The sequence below is a fragment of the Ceratotherium simum genome, chromosome 20, assembly GCF_057802395.1.
Source record: "Ceratotherium simum simum isolate JZ-2026a chromosome 20, ASM5780239v1, whole genome shotgun sequence".
NCBI lineage: Eukaryota > Metazoa > Chordata > Mammalia > Perissodactyla > Rhinocerotidae > Ceratotherium > Ceratotherium simum.
The window spans coordinates 35578964-35594443 of record NC_141919.1 but is presented as its reverse complement, the minus strand read 5'-3'; the positions used below and the strand labels follow the sequence as shown (position 1 = coordinate 35594443).

The 15480-nt window shown below is 40.2% G+C and overlaps 1 protein-coding gene across 4 annotated transcripts in view; it reads left to right on the top strand.

The window, feature by feature from the left end:
• Nucleotides 1-768: 768 nt before the first annotated feature.
• PSIP1 (PC4 and SRSF1 interacting protein 1) overlaps nt 769-15480 on the top strand; it is a 40427-nt gene continuing 25715 nt past the window's right edge. For 3 of the 4 annotated variants that reach the window (XM_087444616.1, XM_087444618.1, XM_014792401.2), the window contains exons 1-2: nt 1472-1649; nt 4846-4922. In XM_087444616.1, coding sequence (XP_087300742.1) covers nt 1578-1649; nt 4846-4922 — 149 coding nt within the window. In that variant the 5' untranslated portion in view covers nt 1472-1577. Of the gene's footprint in view, nt 976-1471; nt 1650-4845; nt 4923-15480 lie in introns of those variants that run through there. The other variant, XM_087444617.1, reaches the window with a different exon arrangement.

Sequence of the window (15480 nt, the reverse complement as noted above, 5' to 3'; positions counted from 1 at the left end):
TCTACACTGTACCACCTACCAGCTACCATTCTACGAGGGAAATAAAATTTAGCTGCAGCTAAAATTTAGTATGGGCCCAAACCCACATCCTATCTAAAAGGCTTATGCTTTCCTGTCATTGTTTTCTACTCTTCACATTCTGCATTCGTTAGGATTGCATTTTTCTTAATAGTTCTTGGTGCTTTAAATTCGAAAGAAAAGAAACGGGCTTTCTCATATTACAATTTCAAGGAAAAGGAGCCTGCAAGGCCCATTCAGCGAGGTATCAGAGGCCTACAAGCTGCACACCCTGCCACGGCCTCATGCTCCGATTTCATCTATGGGTTTTTGTACAGTTCTTTTTTGGATGGTGCAAACCGCGCAAGTGCAGCATTAAAGCCTCCCCACCCTGGGAAACGATGCAAGAACATGCAACTTCGGCTGCCAGGTTCTCCCTAACACACGGCCAAGGGCTGGAGGCCCGGATACCCGCCCCCAAACCCCGTCCACAACAATCGTTTCCTCCCTCCCCGCCTTTTACATACAGTACACATACAAATACACACACGCAGAGCAGCCAGCAGGGGCGGGCCGGGCCCGACCACTCCGCAAACTGCAGGGGGGAGCCGCAGCGGGCCGGGCTATTGTCGCCCCCTCCTTTGTCCCTTGGCACGCGTCTCTGTCCATCTGGCTGCCACGGTTAGGCAAAAGCCAACTTGCGGATCGAGGGTCTTGTGAAGTTCCCCTTCGGAGCCACACACCTTAGGCGGGTGCTGCGTTGTCCCCCCTCCCTCGGCGAGCAGTTGGTCCCGCCCCAGTGCTAGCGGGCGCCGAGCGGGAGCCGCGCGGGAGCAGCGCAGCGGCGGCGGTGGCGGCGGTTGCGATTCGGAGCCGTTGAGACGCCTCTGCGGCAGCTGGTGGCGCAGGTGGTTTGCGTGGACGCGGGCAGAGGCGGCCGGCCCGCCACCGCAGCCTCAGCGCCCGCGGCCCCGGCAGGTGAGCGGGCGCCGGGCACTCGCCCCGCCCCCCCTCGGTGGCCTCGCTCCTGGCTGTAGCGGGGAAGTGGCCGCGGCCCGCCCGGGAGCCGGGGGGCCGCCGGGGCCGCGGCCGTCGGGAGCAGGGTGGGCGAGAGGGCGTGTGTGCCTGGCAGGGGAGCGTCCCCCTTTCTTTTGCCATCTTTTTTTCCCTCTTCCCCTAGGCCCCCCTCCGTCTAGAAAGCCAGAGGGAAGATGGGGCGGGAGGACGGGGAATGTGGGGCTGAGCAGCATCTCTGGCTCAGGTGGTGGCGTCTCTTCGGTCGTCGAGCGGGGGACCTGCGGAAACCTGGCGGGCTGGCTCTCGGGCTGCGGAGGCCGCGCACTGGCGGAGGAGGAGCGGGAGGCGGCTCTCCCCTCGCCCTCCCACCCCCGCCCGGCCTCCCCTCCCCCGCCCCTCCCTGCGGCCCCTCCCTCCGGGGCTCAGCGCTAACCGCCCTCCGTGCTCTCCCTCGCAGGCGCGTCGGGACAGCGAGGCATCCTCCCCCTCCCGCCGCCCCGGGAGCCTCGGCGCCCGCCGCACCTCCTCCCTGGGCTTCGGACCCCCGGCCTCGCCCCCGAAACATGACTCGCGATTTCAAACCTGGAGACCTCATCTTCGCCAAGATGAAAGGTTATCCTCATTGGCCAGCTCGAGTAAGTGATTTATAGCCTTCGCATTTAGCGGTGCTCCCTTCCTCCGAGGCCTACTTCCCACCCTCTCTCTTCATTTTTTTCTCGTGTCCTTTCTCCCTCTCGCTTTCCATTACTCATTTGTGAACAGAGCTTTCACTGGAGTTTTTTTTTGCCCGGTAATCTCCCATGTAATTGTAAAAATCCAGGTGTTCTTACATACTTTGGTGTTGCCTTGTGGTTTGTTTATCGCAGACTTGGACAGGTTTTCTTAATCTGAAAGATTTAAATGAGATGCCACTTAACGTCTCATTGTAGGTGAAAATAATCAAGTATGGATTTTATTTTGAAAAATTAGTGGAACATTGACATCGTCTTAATTTTGAGGAAAATGCAGAATATCAGTGGCATCTGTGCAAGCTGTTGGATGTCAAGAGATCTATGTGATTAGATTTACAGGTATTTTTTCAGATGTTTTGTAGTTGATGAGGCCTTCTGTATTTGCTTGTTTAATGAAGAGGTTTAGCACTGGATATTCTTGAAAATTTTACAATAAGTTAGTACCAAAGAAAGTCTGGAAAATTTATTGTCACTTTTTTTATTTGTGAAGTTTGTCTTATGACCTTGAAGAAGTTGTTTTACCTCTTTGATTGTTTCCTATAGGCAAAAGAGGAGTAGACCCAGATTCCTGGGTTCGCACCTAGTGGTACAGAGGGGGGATTAAGGACCCAGGATTTTTTGTGACATTTAGGAATTGAGATTGTCTAAATATTTAAGTGCCATTTTAAGAAAAAGAGGTCTTTTTGTTAGTTTATGGTACGACTCAGGTTCTAAGATAGTGATAGGACCTAAAAAATATAGGGATGTATTAGATTAGTAAGCTCCTTCTTAAATATAAACGTGATATTCTAAAGTTGTAATATCCACTAATTTACTCTTCTTTGAGGAGTGTTTTTCTTAGATAATTAAATCCTATAGTTTTAATTATGTCAGCTGGGAGAAAACATACCCATTGGTTACAGAGAATCTTGGAGTGAGTTGCTAAGTGTTACGCAGGTACAAAATGTTCACTCTTTCTTGATTTTTCCCATCTAGCTCTTTACAGACACAGGTTTACAGATTTCCTTCCCCAGCCTGGAAAGACTTCTTCCCCCCGTCTATCAAGTCTGCCTCTTCAGTGGAGTCTTAGTTGAACAATCCTTAATCATAATTCTTGTCTATATATTTGACAACTCTAATCTATTTGCTTTGTGATAACCTTTTAACTCTTACATGCATGCTTTGACTTCCAAATAGATTGTAAGCTTCTTGAGGGCAGTAGACATAAATTGAATTTCTTTATACCCACCATGGTCTTTAGTACATAATCATGTGCTTATAAAACACTGTATTTCATGATTATATAAAGCATAGGGAAACTGGGCAGGTTTAAGGCCCTTCCAAGATACTTCGTGGTTTTAGCATCCTTGTTTATTTTGACATGTTATAAAATCTGAGAGTATGGGATACATCTGTATTCAGATTTCAGTGCCACAATGCAGTTAAAAGCCAAATGAAAATGTTTTAAAAATTATCCACTCTTCTTCCAGATCATCCTCCCCACAGGTTTCAATATGTTAGGTTGCTAAGAGTTAGTGCTGATAAAAGCAAAATAAAGTAGCCTTTGGAGGGCCAGAGTTGGTTGTTTTTTTTTTGTCTTTATTTAATAAGTTCTATATTTAACAAGTTCATTTGGATTGGAATGGGAAATTTTGTCTCCTCTTTCCTTTCTCCTCCTTTTTCTTAGAAGCAGCTGAATTTGGTTTCGATATTGTCTATGTCTAAGAATTATATTCATTTTTCTATCTTCTCTCCAATCTTAAAAATTCTCAATCTTTGCTTTAGCGAGTTTAGAGTATGTAACTAAGGTCTCAGCCGTGAAGGTGACAACCATTGTTCCTATTTTAACATTTTCTGTCTACGTATCCCAGACTTAATTGATTTTTAAGTCTTGCCCATTCTTGTAATCCTATACCGGTAATAATCATTTTTAAAGCCAACTCTAGGTGCTGGACATTTGCACAGACTTTTAAAGCTATTTGCTACCAGAAAGAAGCATATGCACTGGGTTGACAGAAAATATCCCTTAAGACCTCTAAGGATTTTTGCAATTCTTGGGGCCTTCTCACAAAGTTGAAATGACAGGTATAATCATTGTATAGGTGAGAAAAAGTCCCTAAGGGTGTTGGGTGGTAATGATTCTGTTGATGTCTGAAAACTTGAGGCTGCCAACCAGTCAAATCACCCTCATGGTCTTGTCTTCAATGTGGTAATGCATACAGAGCATAGTGCGTCCTCTGATGGTCTGCTCCATTCTTAACAAAGTCAACTGATGTTTTAATTGAAGTGTCTTTGGAATTATGAAAATTATGAGATAGAAATGTTACTATGAAGTTTAAATAAGTAGATAATGAAATAAAATAGAAATGTTACTAAATCTGGCTAGATACTACTGCCTGGTGGCTTTAACTCTGAGGTCTGCTTGCACTTTACTGACAAGGGAAATTAAAAAGTATTACAGGTGTGTTAGACATAACAGCACCCAGTACTTTCTTCCTTACTCAATTAGAAGGATTGAAAGAGAAATGACAAAAGAACAGATAACCTGATGTGGTTCAGCCATGTAGGTGTAAGATCTTTTCAGAATATGTGTTTCAGACTGAGAAATACTGCTTTAAACTTTTGTTAATGTCTGCTCTTACATTACTCCGGTGTTTGTGTAGCTTTCCTGCAGAAGTACCATTTTGGATTTTTGAATGGATTCAGACTCCCTTACCTGAAATGCTTAGGGCCAGATGTGTTTAAAAACGCAGAATTTGGGGATTTTAGAAAGGTAATGATGGTATATATGGCCATATATTTTGCTCCTGGTAAGTTCTGGTCTGGCACATGATAACTTTAAAATATTTCTGCAGAGAAGCATCGGTAGAAACACTAGGTGGATAAAAGAAATGATAGAATAGCTTCAGTGTCAGTTCAGGTTTTGCCACCAAATGAGTTTTGAGAAATATCTTGATCTTCAGAGCTTCTTGGGTTTCGGAACGGGGGCTAGGGGATTGTGGACATATAGAACTGGTCCACTTTATGTCAGATCCTTTTTGTATGTCTTGTTTTCTGTTTATTCTGTGTGTTGATGTATGTATAACTTAAAAGATTTTAATTTTTCTGATCTTTCTCTTAGGTAGATGAAGTTCCTGATGGAGCTGTAAAACCACCCACAAACAAACTACCCATTTTCTTTTTTGGAACTCATGAGACGTAAGTCCTTTTAGCTCTAAAGGCAAATCAAAGTTAATTTAGCAGGGTCATTGGGCATAAAATGAAAAACAAGTAAAGATTAATTCAAAAGGAAAACAGTAAAGTAGTAGGAAACTTGAAAATCATCTTTGAACTTTGGAAAAAGTCTTCAAGTATCCCTTTTTAAATTTTAGGGTAGAAAAATTAGACACTGTAAGGTTTAACTTTTGTTGGGGTAGATGTTTCCTTAATCATAAAAGGGTGAAACATATGGATCCTGTCAGCAACCAGGAGAATCACTGATGGATGCAAGTATGTAAGGAAAGTTTTAACAAGGCATTCAGTGTTCATATTTAGTATAAGAAGTGCTTTCCATAAGGACAACCCAGCACCCTATTTTAGGTTTGTGATATAAGCCACACAAACGGTATATTGTGGGGAAGGTGTGAGAAGAAGAAATCCAGTTAGTTCCCTTTGTGTGTATTTGTCTGGTCCCGAGAGCCACTGTGACCGCTCTGCTGCCCCTGGTGGATGTGTGGACAGAGAACCGATTTGGTGAAGCAAATTAACTTTTCAAAAATTGCAACTGAATATTGAACTGTTACTTCTAGGTGCGTAGGATTACTCTAGAGCCTATCTCATTAATTTTGGAAAATAATATCCTACGTATTTATAATTTAATAGCCTTACAAGTACTATATAAGCTAGCTGACTTTGGACTTGAAGTTTAGAATTTGCAGTAATTTTGATAAAGTAGGCTTGTTTCCCTGGGACTAGAAGAAACAAAGCTGTTGAGATTCTAATTGGAATTATGTATTCCTGAGAGTCTGTGATGGCAACATTTGTTTTAATGTTGCTTAGCTACTGTGTGAACTTGCATGTAATTTCTTTTAATAGTTTTATTAAGATGTAATTTACGCCATAAAGTTCACTTGTTGAAAGTACACGATTTAGTGGATTTTAGTCTATTTCCTTCCATACCAATTAGCAGTCACTGTCCATTCCCTCCTCCTCAGCCCTAGACAACCACCAGTTTAATGTCTGTCTGGATTTGCCAATTCTGGACATTTCATATTAATGGTATACAATGCCACATAATTGTTTTCTTTAAAATACAGTTTTGAGTCCAGAATTGGATTGGCATTCAACATGATTACTTTGAGTTGGGTTTAGGTATATACCATATATAAAATTTTAATTTTGTATGAAATGATGAGTTTCTGAGTCCATGGAATAATCTACCCTTTAAAGAAACTGTTCCATAAATTTAATAGGTAAAGATATCTCTTAATGAAACTTTGTGTGCTGTGTATTGGAGTAGGGTCCAGCATGTGGTGCCAGCTCAGGCTGCAGCAGTGTCACATGGGAACTTTAGTTAGACATGCAAATTCCTGACACCCCCCCCCCCCCCACTTCCCCCACCTACGAAATCAGAAACTGAGATGTGGGGCCTTGCAATCTGTTTCAACCGCCCTCCAGATGATTCTGATGCATGTGAGGTTTGGAAACACTGTATTAGAGTAATGTGAGTATATAGTCCTTAGAATTTTTCAGTTTTACAAGTTCAGAATTTTTTACATTTGATTATTCTGAAATGGGACAGATTTTATATTTTTTATATGTATCCTTCTAGTTTTATAGAACACACAGTTCATTCTTATGTTAAACTTCGAAGAGAGATCATACCTTCCCTAACATTTAAAAGTGAGGATTTTTAGGGGGCCGGCCCAGTGGCGTAGTGGTTAAGTTTGGTGTGCTCAGCTTTGGAGGCCCAGGGTCCACAGATTTGGACCCTGGGCGTGGACCTACACACTGCTCATCAAGCCGTGCTGTGGGCCGTCCCATATACAAAATAGAGGAAGATGGGCACAGATTTAGCTCATGGCCAATCTTCCTCACCAAAATAAATAAATAAAAATGAGGATTTTTACCTTGTAAATATCTGTAAATTTTAAATCAAAACAAACTATACCATATAACTAAACTTTCATAGCACCGTGTGCTTAATAACAAACAGTAGTATTAAGTGGTTAATGAAAATAGTGAATTTACTAATATTCAAGAAAATAGGATATATTTAAGGAATTAGAATGTAATTTTAAAATTAAGCTAATGATATTAACTTTTCATTTCACAATGCGTTTGTAATGTTTTGTGCCTTAGTGTTCTCATAAGTATACCATTTATCTTTGGAATGGCAGTGCTGCCATATCTCTTGGTCTGGTGACTTAACTTTTTTTATACTTAAGGTTAATTTTTAGAAACTAGATCTCTGATGATTTGCCTTTTCCCCCTCTCAGAAGTTGGGAGAGTGGTTATTTGAACCTTTCAATTTGGATTTTGCTTAAATGGGAGTTTATTCTAATAGGCTGTAGTTAGGGAGATGGGAAAGAAAGAACATAGAGGAGGAAATGGCAATTTGGAAAGCTGTACTCACTCATAACTAATTTATAGATTAAGATTTTTTTGTGTGAATTTAGAGCAGAATCCTTCTGTAACTGCATTTTTTCCTGACCTGCAAACGTCTGATTTTTCTTAGCATTTTATGACATTCACAGTAAATTCATCCAGCAGTCCAGTTTTGAATACTAGATAGTAATGAGCCCTGATATATACCAACTGTGACTGTATATTAGGTATCTAAAAACTCACATATACAAAACAGATTCTTAGTAAATGAGACTGACATGGACCCAGTCCTTTGCTGGAGCCAAAAGTCTTGGTGTTATCCATGATTACATATTACAGTCTTTCCCCTTCCTCCCCCCATCTAGTCAGCCAGCAAATCTTGTTCTTTTCCTTTAAAGTGCATTCTGATCTGTCCACTTTTCTCCATCTCCTTTACTACAACTCAAGTCCATGCCACCATTACTCTTACAAATGGTGTCCTAACCCTAGCTTTGTCTCAGTTTCCACTCTTCATATATAGTCAAGGTGATTTTTATGTCCCAGTCGGATCACATCATTTCCCTGTCCAGAAACCTTCAGTGGCTCCCTTATTAACATTAGCAACAAATGAAACTCGCAAATTTTGTCTACAGATGCTGTTTACAAGAGCATATATGAACTAGCCTACGCTTACCTCTCCAAACTCATCACATTTTACTGTTACATAAATACCGTTATCAGGTCCTTCTTGCTTGTTTTCCCTTTGTTGGGATCTGCCTTCAGATTTTCAGTCATTTAGATCTTAGCTCAAATCCTCCATTTTATGCTTATTTTCTCAATTGCAATAATGACTTAATTTTTTTTCTTTTCCTTCACCTGTAAGTGAAGAGCCTGGAGAGCAGGGACCTTGTTTTTCTTGTTTGTCATCATTTACCTAAGTGCCTGGTGCATAGTAGTTGTTAAATATTTGGTGATAGATTGAAGGCTCTACGCCCTGGATAAAATCATTTGTTGATTATGAATTTGCTGTCTGTCAACCAACTTATATGTAGTGTTTAAGACAACTAGATCAGAAGGCTGTCTTTGAATCCTGACTGCCATTTACCTGCTATATGACCTTGGGCAGGTTATCTAGCCCTGTGTCTTTTTTTCTTCCTTATTTATAAAATGGGCATAATAATATATTCCACCTCAGAATTTTGGGGTGCAAACAAGATACTACATGAAAAATGCTTAGAACAGTGCTTGACATGTAGTCAATGCTAAATAAATGTCAGCTATTATTAATTAAAGATAATGTTGCATATTAGTTTTCCAAGACTAATACCTGTAGTGTTATTAAATTGTTCGACATGCAGTTTGAGTTTTGCTGAGTAAAATACCATTGCTAGTTGAGGGACTACTCTCACCTAGGTCTATTTCTCTAAAGTCTAGAAAATTTACCTGAAGATGGTGTTTTTGCTGCTTTTATCTTCCTACTGCTCTTGTCTTAATGCAAAGAAGTTGGATGCTCGGTTCTAGGAACTTTAAAAATATCCATCACAGGCTGGTTTTTTTTGGTGAAGAAGATTAGCCCTGAGCTAACATCTGTTGCGAATCCTCTTTTTGCTGAGGAAGATTGGCCCTGGGCTAACATCCGTGCCCATCTTCCTCTATTTTATTTTTTATATTTTTTATTTTTTTTGTGAGGAAGATCAGTCCTGAGCTAACATCTGATGCCAGTCCTCCTCTTTTTGCTGAGGAAGATTGGCCCTGGGCTAATATCTGTGCCCATCTTCCTCTACTTTATATGGGACGCTGCCACAGCATGGCTTGACAAGCGGTGTGTTGGTGTGTGCCCGGGATCCGAACCTGCAAACCACGGGCTGCTGAAGCAGAGTGCATGCACTTAACTGCTGCGCCACCTGGCTGGCCCCCATCTGTGTCTATTTTATATGTGGGACGCCTGCCACAGCATGGCTTGATAAGCGGTGCGTAGGTCTGTGCCTGGGATCTGAATCTGTGAACCCCAGGCCACCGAAGTGGAGCGTGCGAACTTAACGACTATGCCAATGGGCTGGCTCCCACAGGCTTTTTAAAAACCTGCCTCATGTACAGTTTTAGGGTGAAGGTAAATGGGGCGGTACTGGTGGTGGTCAGTTTTTCGTATAACCTGTCCACAAGAAAGGAATAAAGGAACGAATCATAGGAGAGGATTTTATTTTCTTCTACAGTAGTTCTTCTGTACAACTTCTGTACTCCAGCCATAGCTGCATGTGTTGGTGTGTGACTTGTATAGTTTTTCGTAAGCCTTATACCAAACAATGAGGAGAGGACTGTTGATTTATCTCTGTATACCAGAGGTTTATGGCACATAGTAGGTGTATATTCAGTTTATTGAATCATTTTCTGTTATAAAAAATGCATGCTGTTATGTAAAATCTAGTTATAAAAGAGCATGTTTCATATTTTGTGGTTTAATAATAATGGAGAAATGAAGCAGCAAGTTAGAATCAATGGCTTAAAAAATAGGACTTTCTGTTTAGTAGTATTACTTGGCAACAGTTAAATGCGTTTTGAGCTTTGTATCTTCAGCTCTGAAAAGCTTTCCCATTTTTTATATGTGACTTCTGGTTTGCTTTAAAGGAAGAGTTCTAGGATTGTGATAACTGAGCTTTGGAGGGATACGTGTGTATGTTCTTGTGGGTATACACATTGTTTCCAAAAAAGTGAATTTAGGGAAGTAGCTGCTTTTCTGTGTACTTAAATTCCATGAAAATTGGGATACACAGGAGCACAGTTATGGCCTTTAGGGGTATGCCATGTAAGAAACACACTTGCAAGACTTAAGTACTGTAGTTAATGATTTGCTATTTTCTTAGGATATTTTACATTAGCTTTGATTCTTGTGGGCTTTGACATTGGTATTTGAAGTCTGAGTTCATATGTGTAGGGATATGGCATTAATGTTTTATTGGTGGATGTTTCAAAGGCTGTATTACAGTGGATAAAGGAAACTCTGAAAATCTTTTTAAGATTTTTTGTACATTGTACAGAGTTGAGGCTCCACTGTTTAATAGCTAGATGACCTTGCCTGAGTCATTTAATCTTTCTGACCTTCAGTTTTTTTTTTGTGAGGAAGATCAGCCCTGAGCTAACATCTGCCAATCCTCCTCTTTTTGCTGAGGAAGACTGGCTCTGGGCTAACATCCATGCCCATCTTCCTCCACTTTATATGGGACGCCGCCACAGCATGGCCTGACAAGCTGTGCGTCGGTGCACACCTGGAATCTGAACCGGCGAACCCCGGGCCGCCGCAGCGGAGTGCTCGCACTTAACCGCTTGAGCCACCGGGCCGGCCCCCTGGCCTTCAGTTTTTTAATCTTTAAAATGAGGATTTTGGTGATCCCTAAGTTTCTTTTCAGCTCTGGAATTTGGTGGGTAAATAATTTAATTAATGTATATCTTTTCATTGTTAAAATTTTTAAGGGCCGGCCCCGTGGCTTAACGGTTAAGTGCGCGAGCTCCGCTACTGGCGGCCCGGGTTCGGATCCCGGGCGCGCACCAACACACCGCTTCTCCGGCCGTGCTGAGGTCGCGTCCCACATACAGCAACTAGAAGGATGTGCAACTATGACATGCAACTATCTACTGGGGCTTTGGGGGGGGGGAAATTTTTTTTTAAAACAACATAAAAGAGTTCTCTACAAAGAAATCATTTTTACTCCTATTTTTTAGAAACAACTCCTAAACTTGTTAATGTTTTAATATATTTGAGATTTGTATGTCATGTTAACATGGAATGCTTTGAAGAACGAATCAGAGCTGCAGCCACATAAGGTTGTGCCCTTGGGGACTAGTGATGGCTGTCTAAAAACTAATCAGGGCTCTGTTTACCAAACGTGTGGGATTGCATCCCTGGGAAGGATTCTTTGTGGTGGTGTTGGGAGGGGTTCTTATTTTTTTTAATTGAAATTTAATTGACATATTGCGTATGTGGTGATTTGATAGGTTTATATATTGTAATATGATTACCACCATAGAGTTAGCTGACACCTCCATCATGTCCTATAATTATCATTTCTTTTTTATGAGAACATGGGAGGATTCTTATTTTGTCCACCATCTTTTTCATCCAGGTTTCTTGAGTGTCATTAAGGTGTTCCTTAGTCTTGAGCATATCCTTTAACTCAACAGTTCTACTTAGAATTTATTACGAACATATGTGCAGAGATTGAGCAATATGTTTATTATAGCTGCATTACTTTATAATAGAAAATTTGATATAGAAAATGGTCCAACAATAGATTAATTTTGGGATAGCCATTTCAGTGAAATAGTATGTAGCTGTTAAGTAATTGTTGACATGAAAAGATGTTCATTTTAATTTGAAAAATATTTATGGATGTGTATGTATCAAATACATTAAAATTACATATTTATGTGTATTTACAACTGAAAAGCAGGCTGAAAACTGGCCATCGTTAGTAAAATTATGGATCATTTTTGTTTTCTTTGATAGGCTATGATATTCACTGAAAAATATTTTAACAGCTTTATTGAGATATAATTCAAATCTCAAACAACTCATCCATTTAAAGTGTGCAGTTCAGTAGATCTTGGTATATCCAGAGAGTAGTGCAGCCATTAGCACGATGTTAGAACTTCTTCATCACTCCAAAAAGAAACCCTGTAGCCATTAGCAGGTACTTCCCATTACTCCCCAGTTCTCCCCCATCTTGCCATAGGCAACCACTAATCTCTTGGCCTGTTCTGGGTGTTTCATATAAATGGAACTGTAAAACATGTGGTCTTTAATGACTGACTTTTTCCACTTAGCATAATGTTTTCAGGGTTCATCTATATTGTAGCATGTGCTAGTACTTCATTTCTTTTTATTGCCAAATATTCCATTGTATTGATCTACCATATTTTATTTATCCATTCATCAGTTAATAGACTTTTGGATTGTTTCCACTTTTAATATTATGAATAATGCAGAATATCTGTGTACAAGTTTTTGTGTAGACATGTTTTCATTTCTGTGGGAGTGGAATTCCTAGGTCAAATGGTACTCTATGTTTAATCTTTTGAGGAATTGCCAGACTGTTTTCAAATCAGCTACCCACTGTTTTACATTCCTATCAGCAATGTATGAGGATTCCAGTTTCTCAATGTCTTTGCAAAGACTTGTTATTATCTGTCTTTTTTATGAAAGCTATCCTAGTGGGTGTGAAGGTAGTATCCTATTGTGGTTTTGATTTACATTTCACTGATAGCTAATGCTGTTGAGTATATTTTCATGTGTGAATATTTTTTTTTAACTTTTTATACATGACATGAATTATTTAGATTTGTAAAGGTCTTCTCTCAGTTGGAAAGGCATAGTTATTTAATTTTTGGTGTAGTGATAAAGATGTAAATTTAAATGTGACATAATGTGAGCATAATGAATAGTAAAATAATAGAAAGTAGAGCTTGAAAACCTGAATCTGGAGAAGCAGAGGGAGAATTTTTTAAAAAACTATTCAGCAAAATTAAGAATAAAGGTTAACCAAGTATAATTAAAAGGTATATGTAGAACGAGGTGGTGTAAAACCAAATATAAGTGATTGCATTACATGAATAGATCGAATTCTATTAAGACTTTTGATTGGATTAATAATCTAGCTGTGTCTTATTTTGTGAGACAAGACATGACCAAGTAACAAATAATGTAGTCACAAAGAAAGCAAGAATGGCAGTATTGCTATCTGATAAAAGTAGAATTTAAAGTCAGAGCATGAGGAGAAGAGAAGGGTACAGGCAGTCCTTAGCTTTTCATAGTTCCAGTATGCATGAATTTTGGTTACCGTGGCTTAGTTAAATAACACCAGTCCCTCAACAGCATGGTTCAAATTTCACTTACCCTGGAATATTAACTGTAATTGCATAAACTACAAAATTTGCTGCTAGCTCTTCAATCCACAAATCAAGGTGTAAATAAAAGATGCATAGCAAGTCACTTTTTTCAGAGTCTTTTGGTGTTGGTCTTTATGCATCTGTTTCTCAGTTCATGCATAGACAGCGAAGTGTAGTTGTGTTGTTGCCTCTTTGTCTCTTGATATACCCACCTGGGTTACATTAAAAAAAAATAACAGAGAGTTGGCCAACAAAGATGCAAGTGCAGCAAAGAAACAAACTAATAATGCTAGAAGTGAAATTTGAGTTGAATGTAAATAGAGTTATAGAATAAATAGCTAACTTTGAGAATGTAAACACGCTGCATTTGGAGAGACTGGATCTGCAGCCAGAGGAACATAGTTGAAGGCAAGCTTATCAACATAAATGAGGAAAGTGGTTGTAATAAAAAGGATGACGATGTCTCAGAGGAAGTGACGCCAACAAAATATATTAAAGATACTTCACTTAAACATTGCAAGTGCAAAGGATAAAATGTTGGAAGCTGATCATGATCAGACTTAGAAAGGAGTATGACAATTTGCCAAGGAAACGTGCTTACTCGGTGTCATAAGTTACATGGTCAGAAGAAGGCAAGCGCTATTCAAACTGCTATTCAAACTACTCTCGTTAAGTTTTTTACAAAGAAATGAAACACTTTGATCTCAGTGTTTCTAATGTTTTAAATTACAGTGTAGTAAATAAGTTAGTTTTAGTATTTTTTTCACTTCCCTAACACTAATAGAGTGTTTAATGTTTTGACAACTTTTTTTTTCCTGAGGAAGATTAGCCCTGAGCTAACATCTGTTTCCAATCCTCTTTTTTTGCTTGAGGAAGATTAGCCCAATCTTCCTCTATTTTTTTTTTTTTTTAATGTATGGGTCACTGCCACAGCATGGCTGATGAGTGGTGTAGGTCTGTGCCTGGATGCGAACCACGGGCCGCCAAAGCAGAATGCACGGACCTTAACCACTATGCCATGGGGCTGGCCCCAACAATTTTTAAAGGTAATGGAACAATCTTAATTTTTCCCATCCGTTGTTAAGATTGCCTTACATGGTCATTTTTATGGTCTTACAGTGTCATGCAATGTGAGGACTGCCTGTTTTGAGAAAAGAAAAATAATCCGTGTAAATTTAACTGTCAAACCTTTGTACGCTAAATAACATCATGGTGGAATCAATCCTGTCTTTTGAATAGCTTTTACATTTAGAGTTATATCTAAAAATTTCCTATGTTTGAGGTTTTAAAACATTTTTCTGTAATTTTATTAGGTATTTAAGATCGCTTCCACTTCTTGAAGTTTTTGTTGCCACCAGTTGTGAGCCCTTTGGGGATTTTGAACTATAAATGAGGTGCTGCTTAGTATCTAGTTTTTACAGTTTTCTTTCCAGCTTCCAAATTGCTGTTGATATTGTCTCTCTTGTTGTCTTTGGCCTTATGAGTTGTTTTTGTGAAGTTTTAGGAGAGAGAATTTGTGTTGAATTCCTCTGTTCTAAAGAAGTATACTGGGCCGGCCCTGTGGCTTGGTGGTTAAGTGCGCGCGCTGCAATGCTGGTGGCCCGGGTTCGGATCCCGGGTGCGCATCGAGGCACCACTTCTCCATCCATCCTGAGGCCGAGTCCCACATACAGCAACTAGAAGGATGTGCAGCTATGACATACAACTATCTACTGGGGCTTTGGGGGGAAAAAATTAAATAAATAAAATCTTTAAAGAAGTATACTTTATTTTTGATGGAGGTTTATGTCAAGTCATTTACTTGGAATTTGAAACTGATTACATAGGAGGAATTCTTTTACTGTTTTAACTAAATGTGTTAATTTTTCTAATTTGAGATTATGGGTAGGAATGAATGATGCCTAGTAAAAGTTTGAATTTCTTGGGCCGGCCCCGTGGCTTAGCGGTTAAGTGTGCGCGCTCCGCTGCTGGCGGCCTGGGTTCGGATCCCAGGCACGCACCGACGCACCGCTTCTCCAGCCATGCTGAGGCCGCGTCCCACATACAGCAACTAGAAGGATGTGCAACTATGACATACAACAATCTACTGGGGCTTTGGGGGGAAAAAATAAATAAATAAAATCTTGAAAAAAAAAAAAAAAGTTTGAATTTCTGGATCAAATGAGATAATGATGAATTAAGTGTGCCTTAAGAGATGTGCAGTTAAAATACATGGATACGGGGGCCAGCCTGGTGGCGCAAGCGGTTAGGTGTGTGCGCTCGGCTGTGATGGCCCGGGGTTCGCTGGTTTGGATCCCGGGCGTGCACTGAC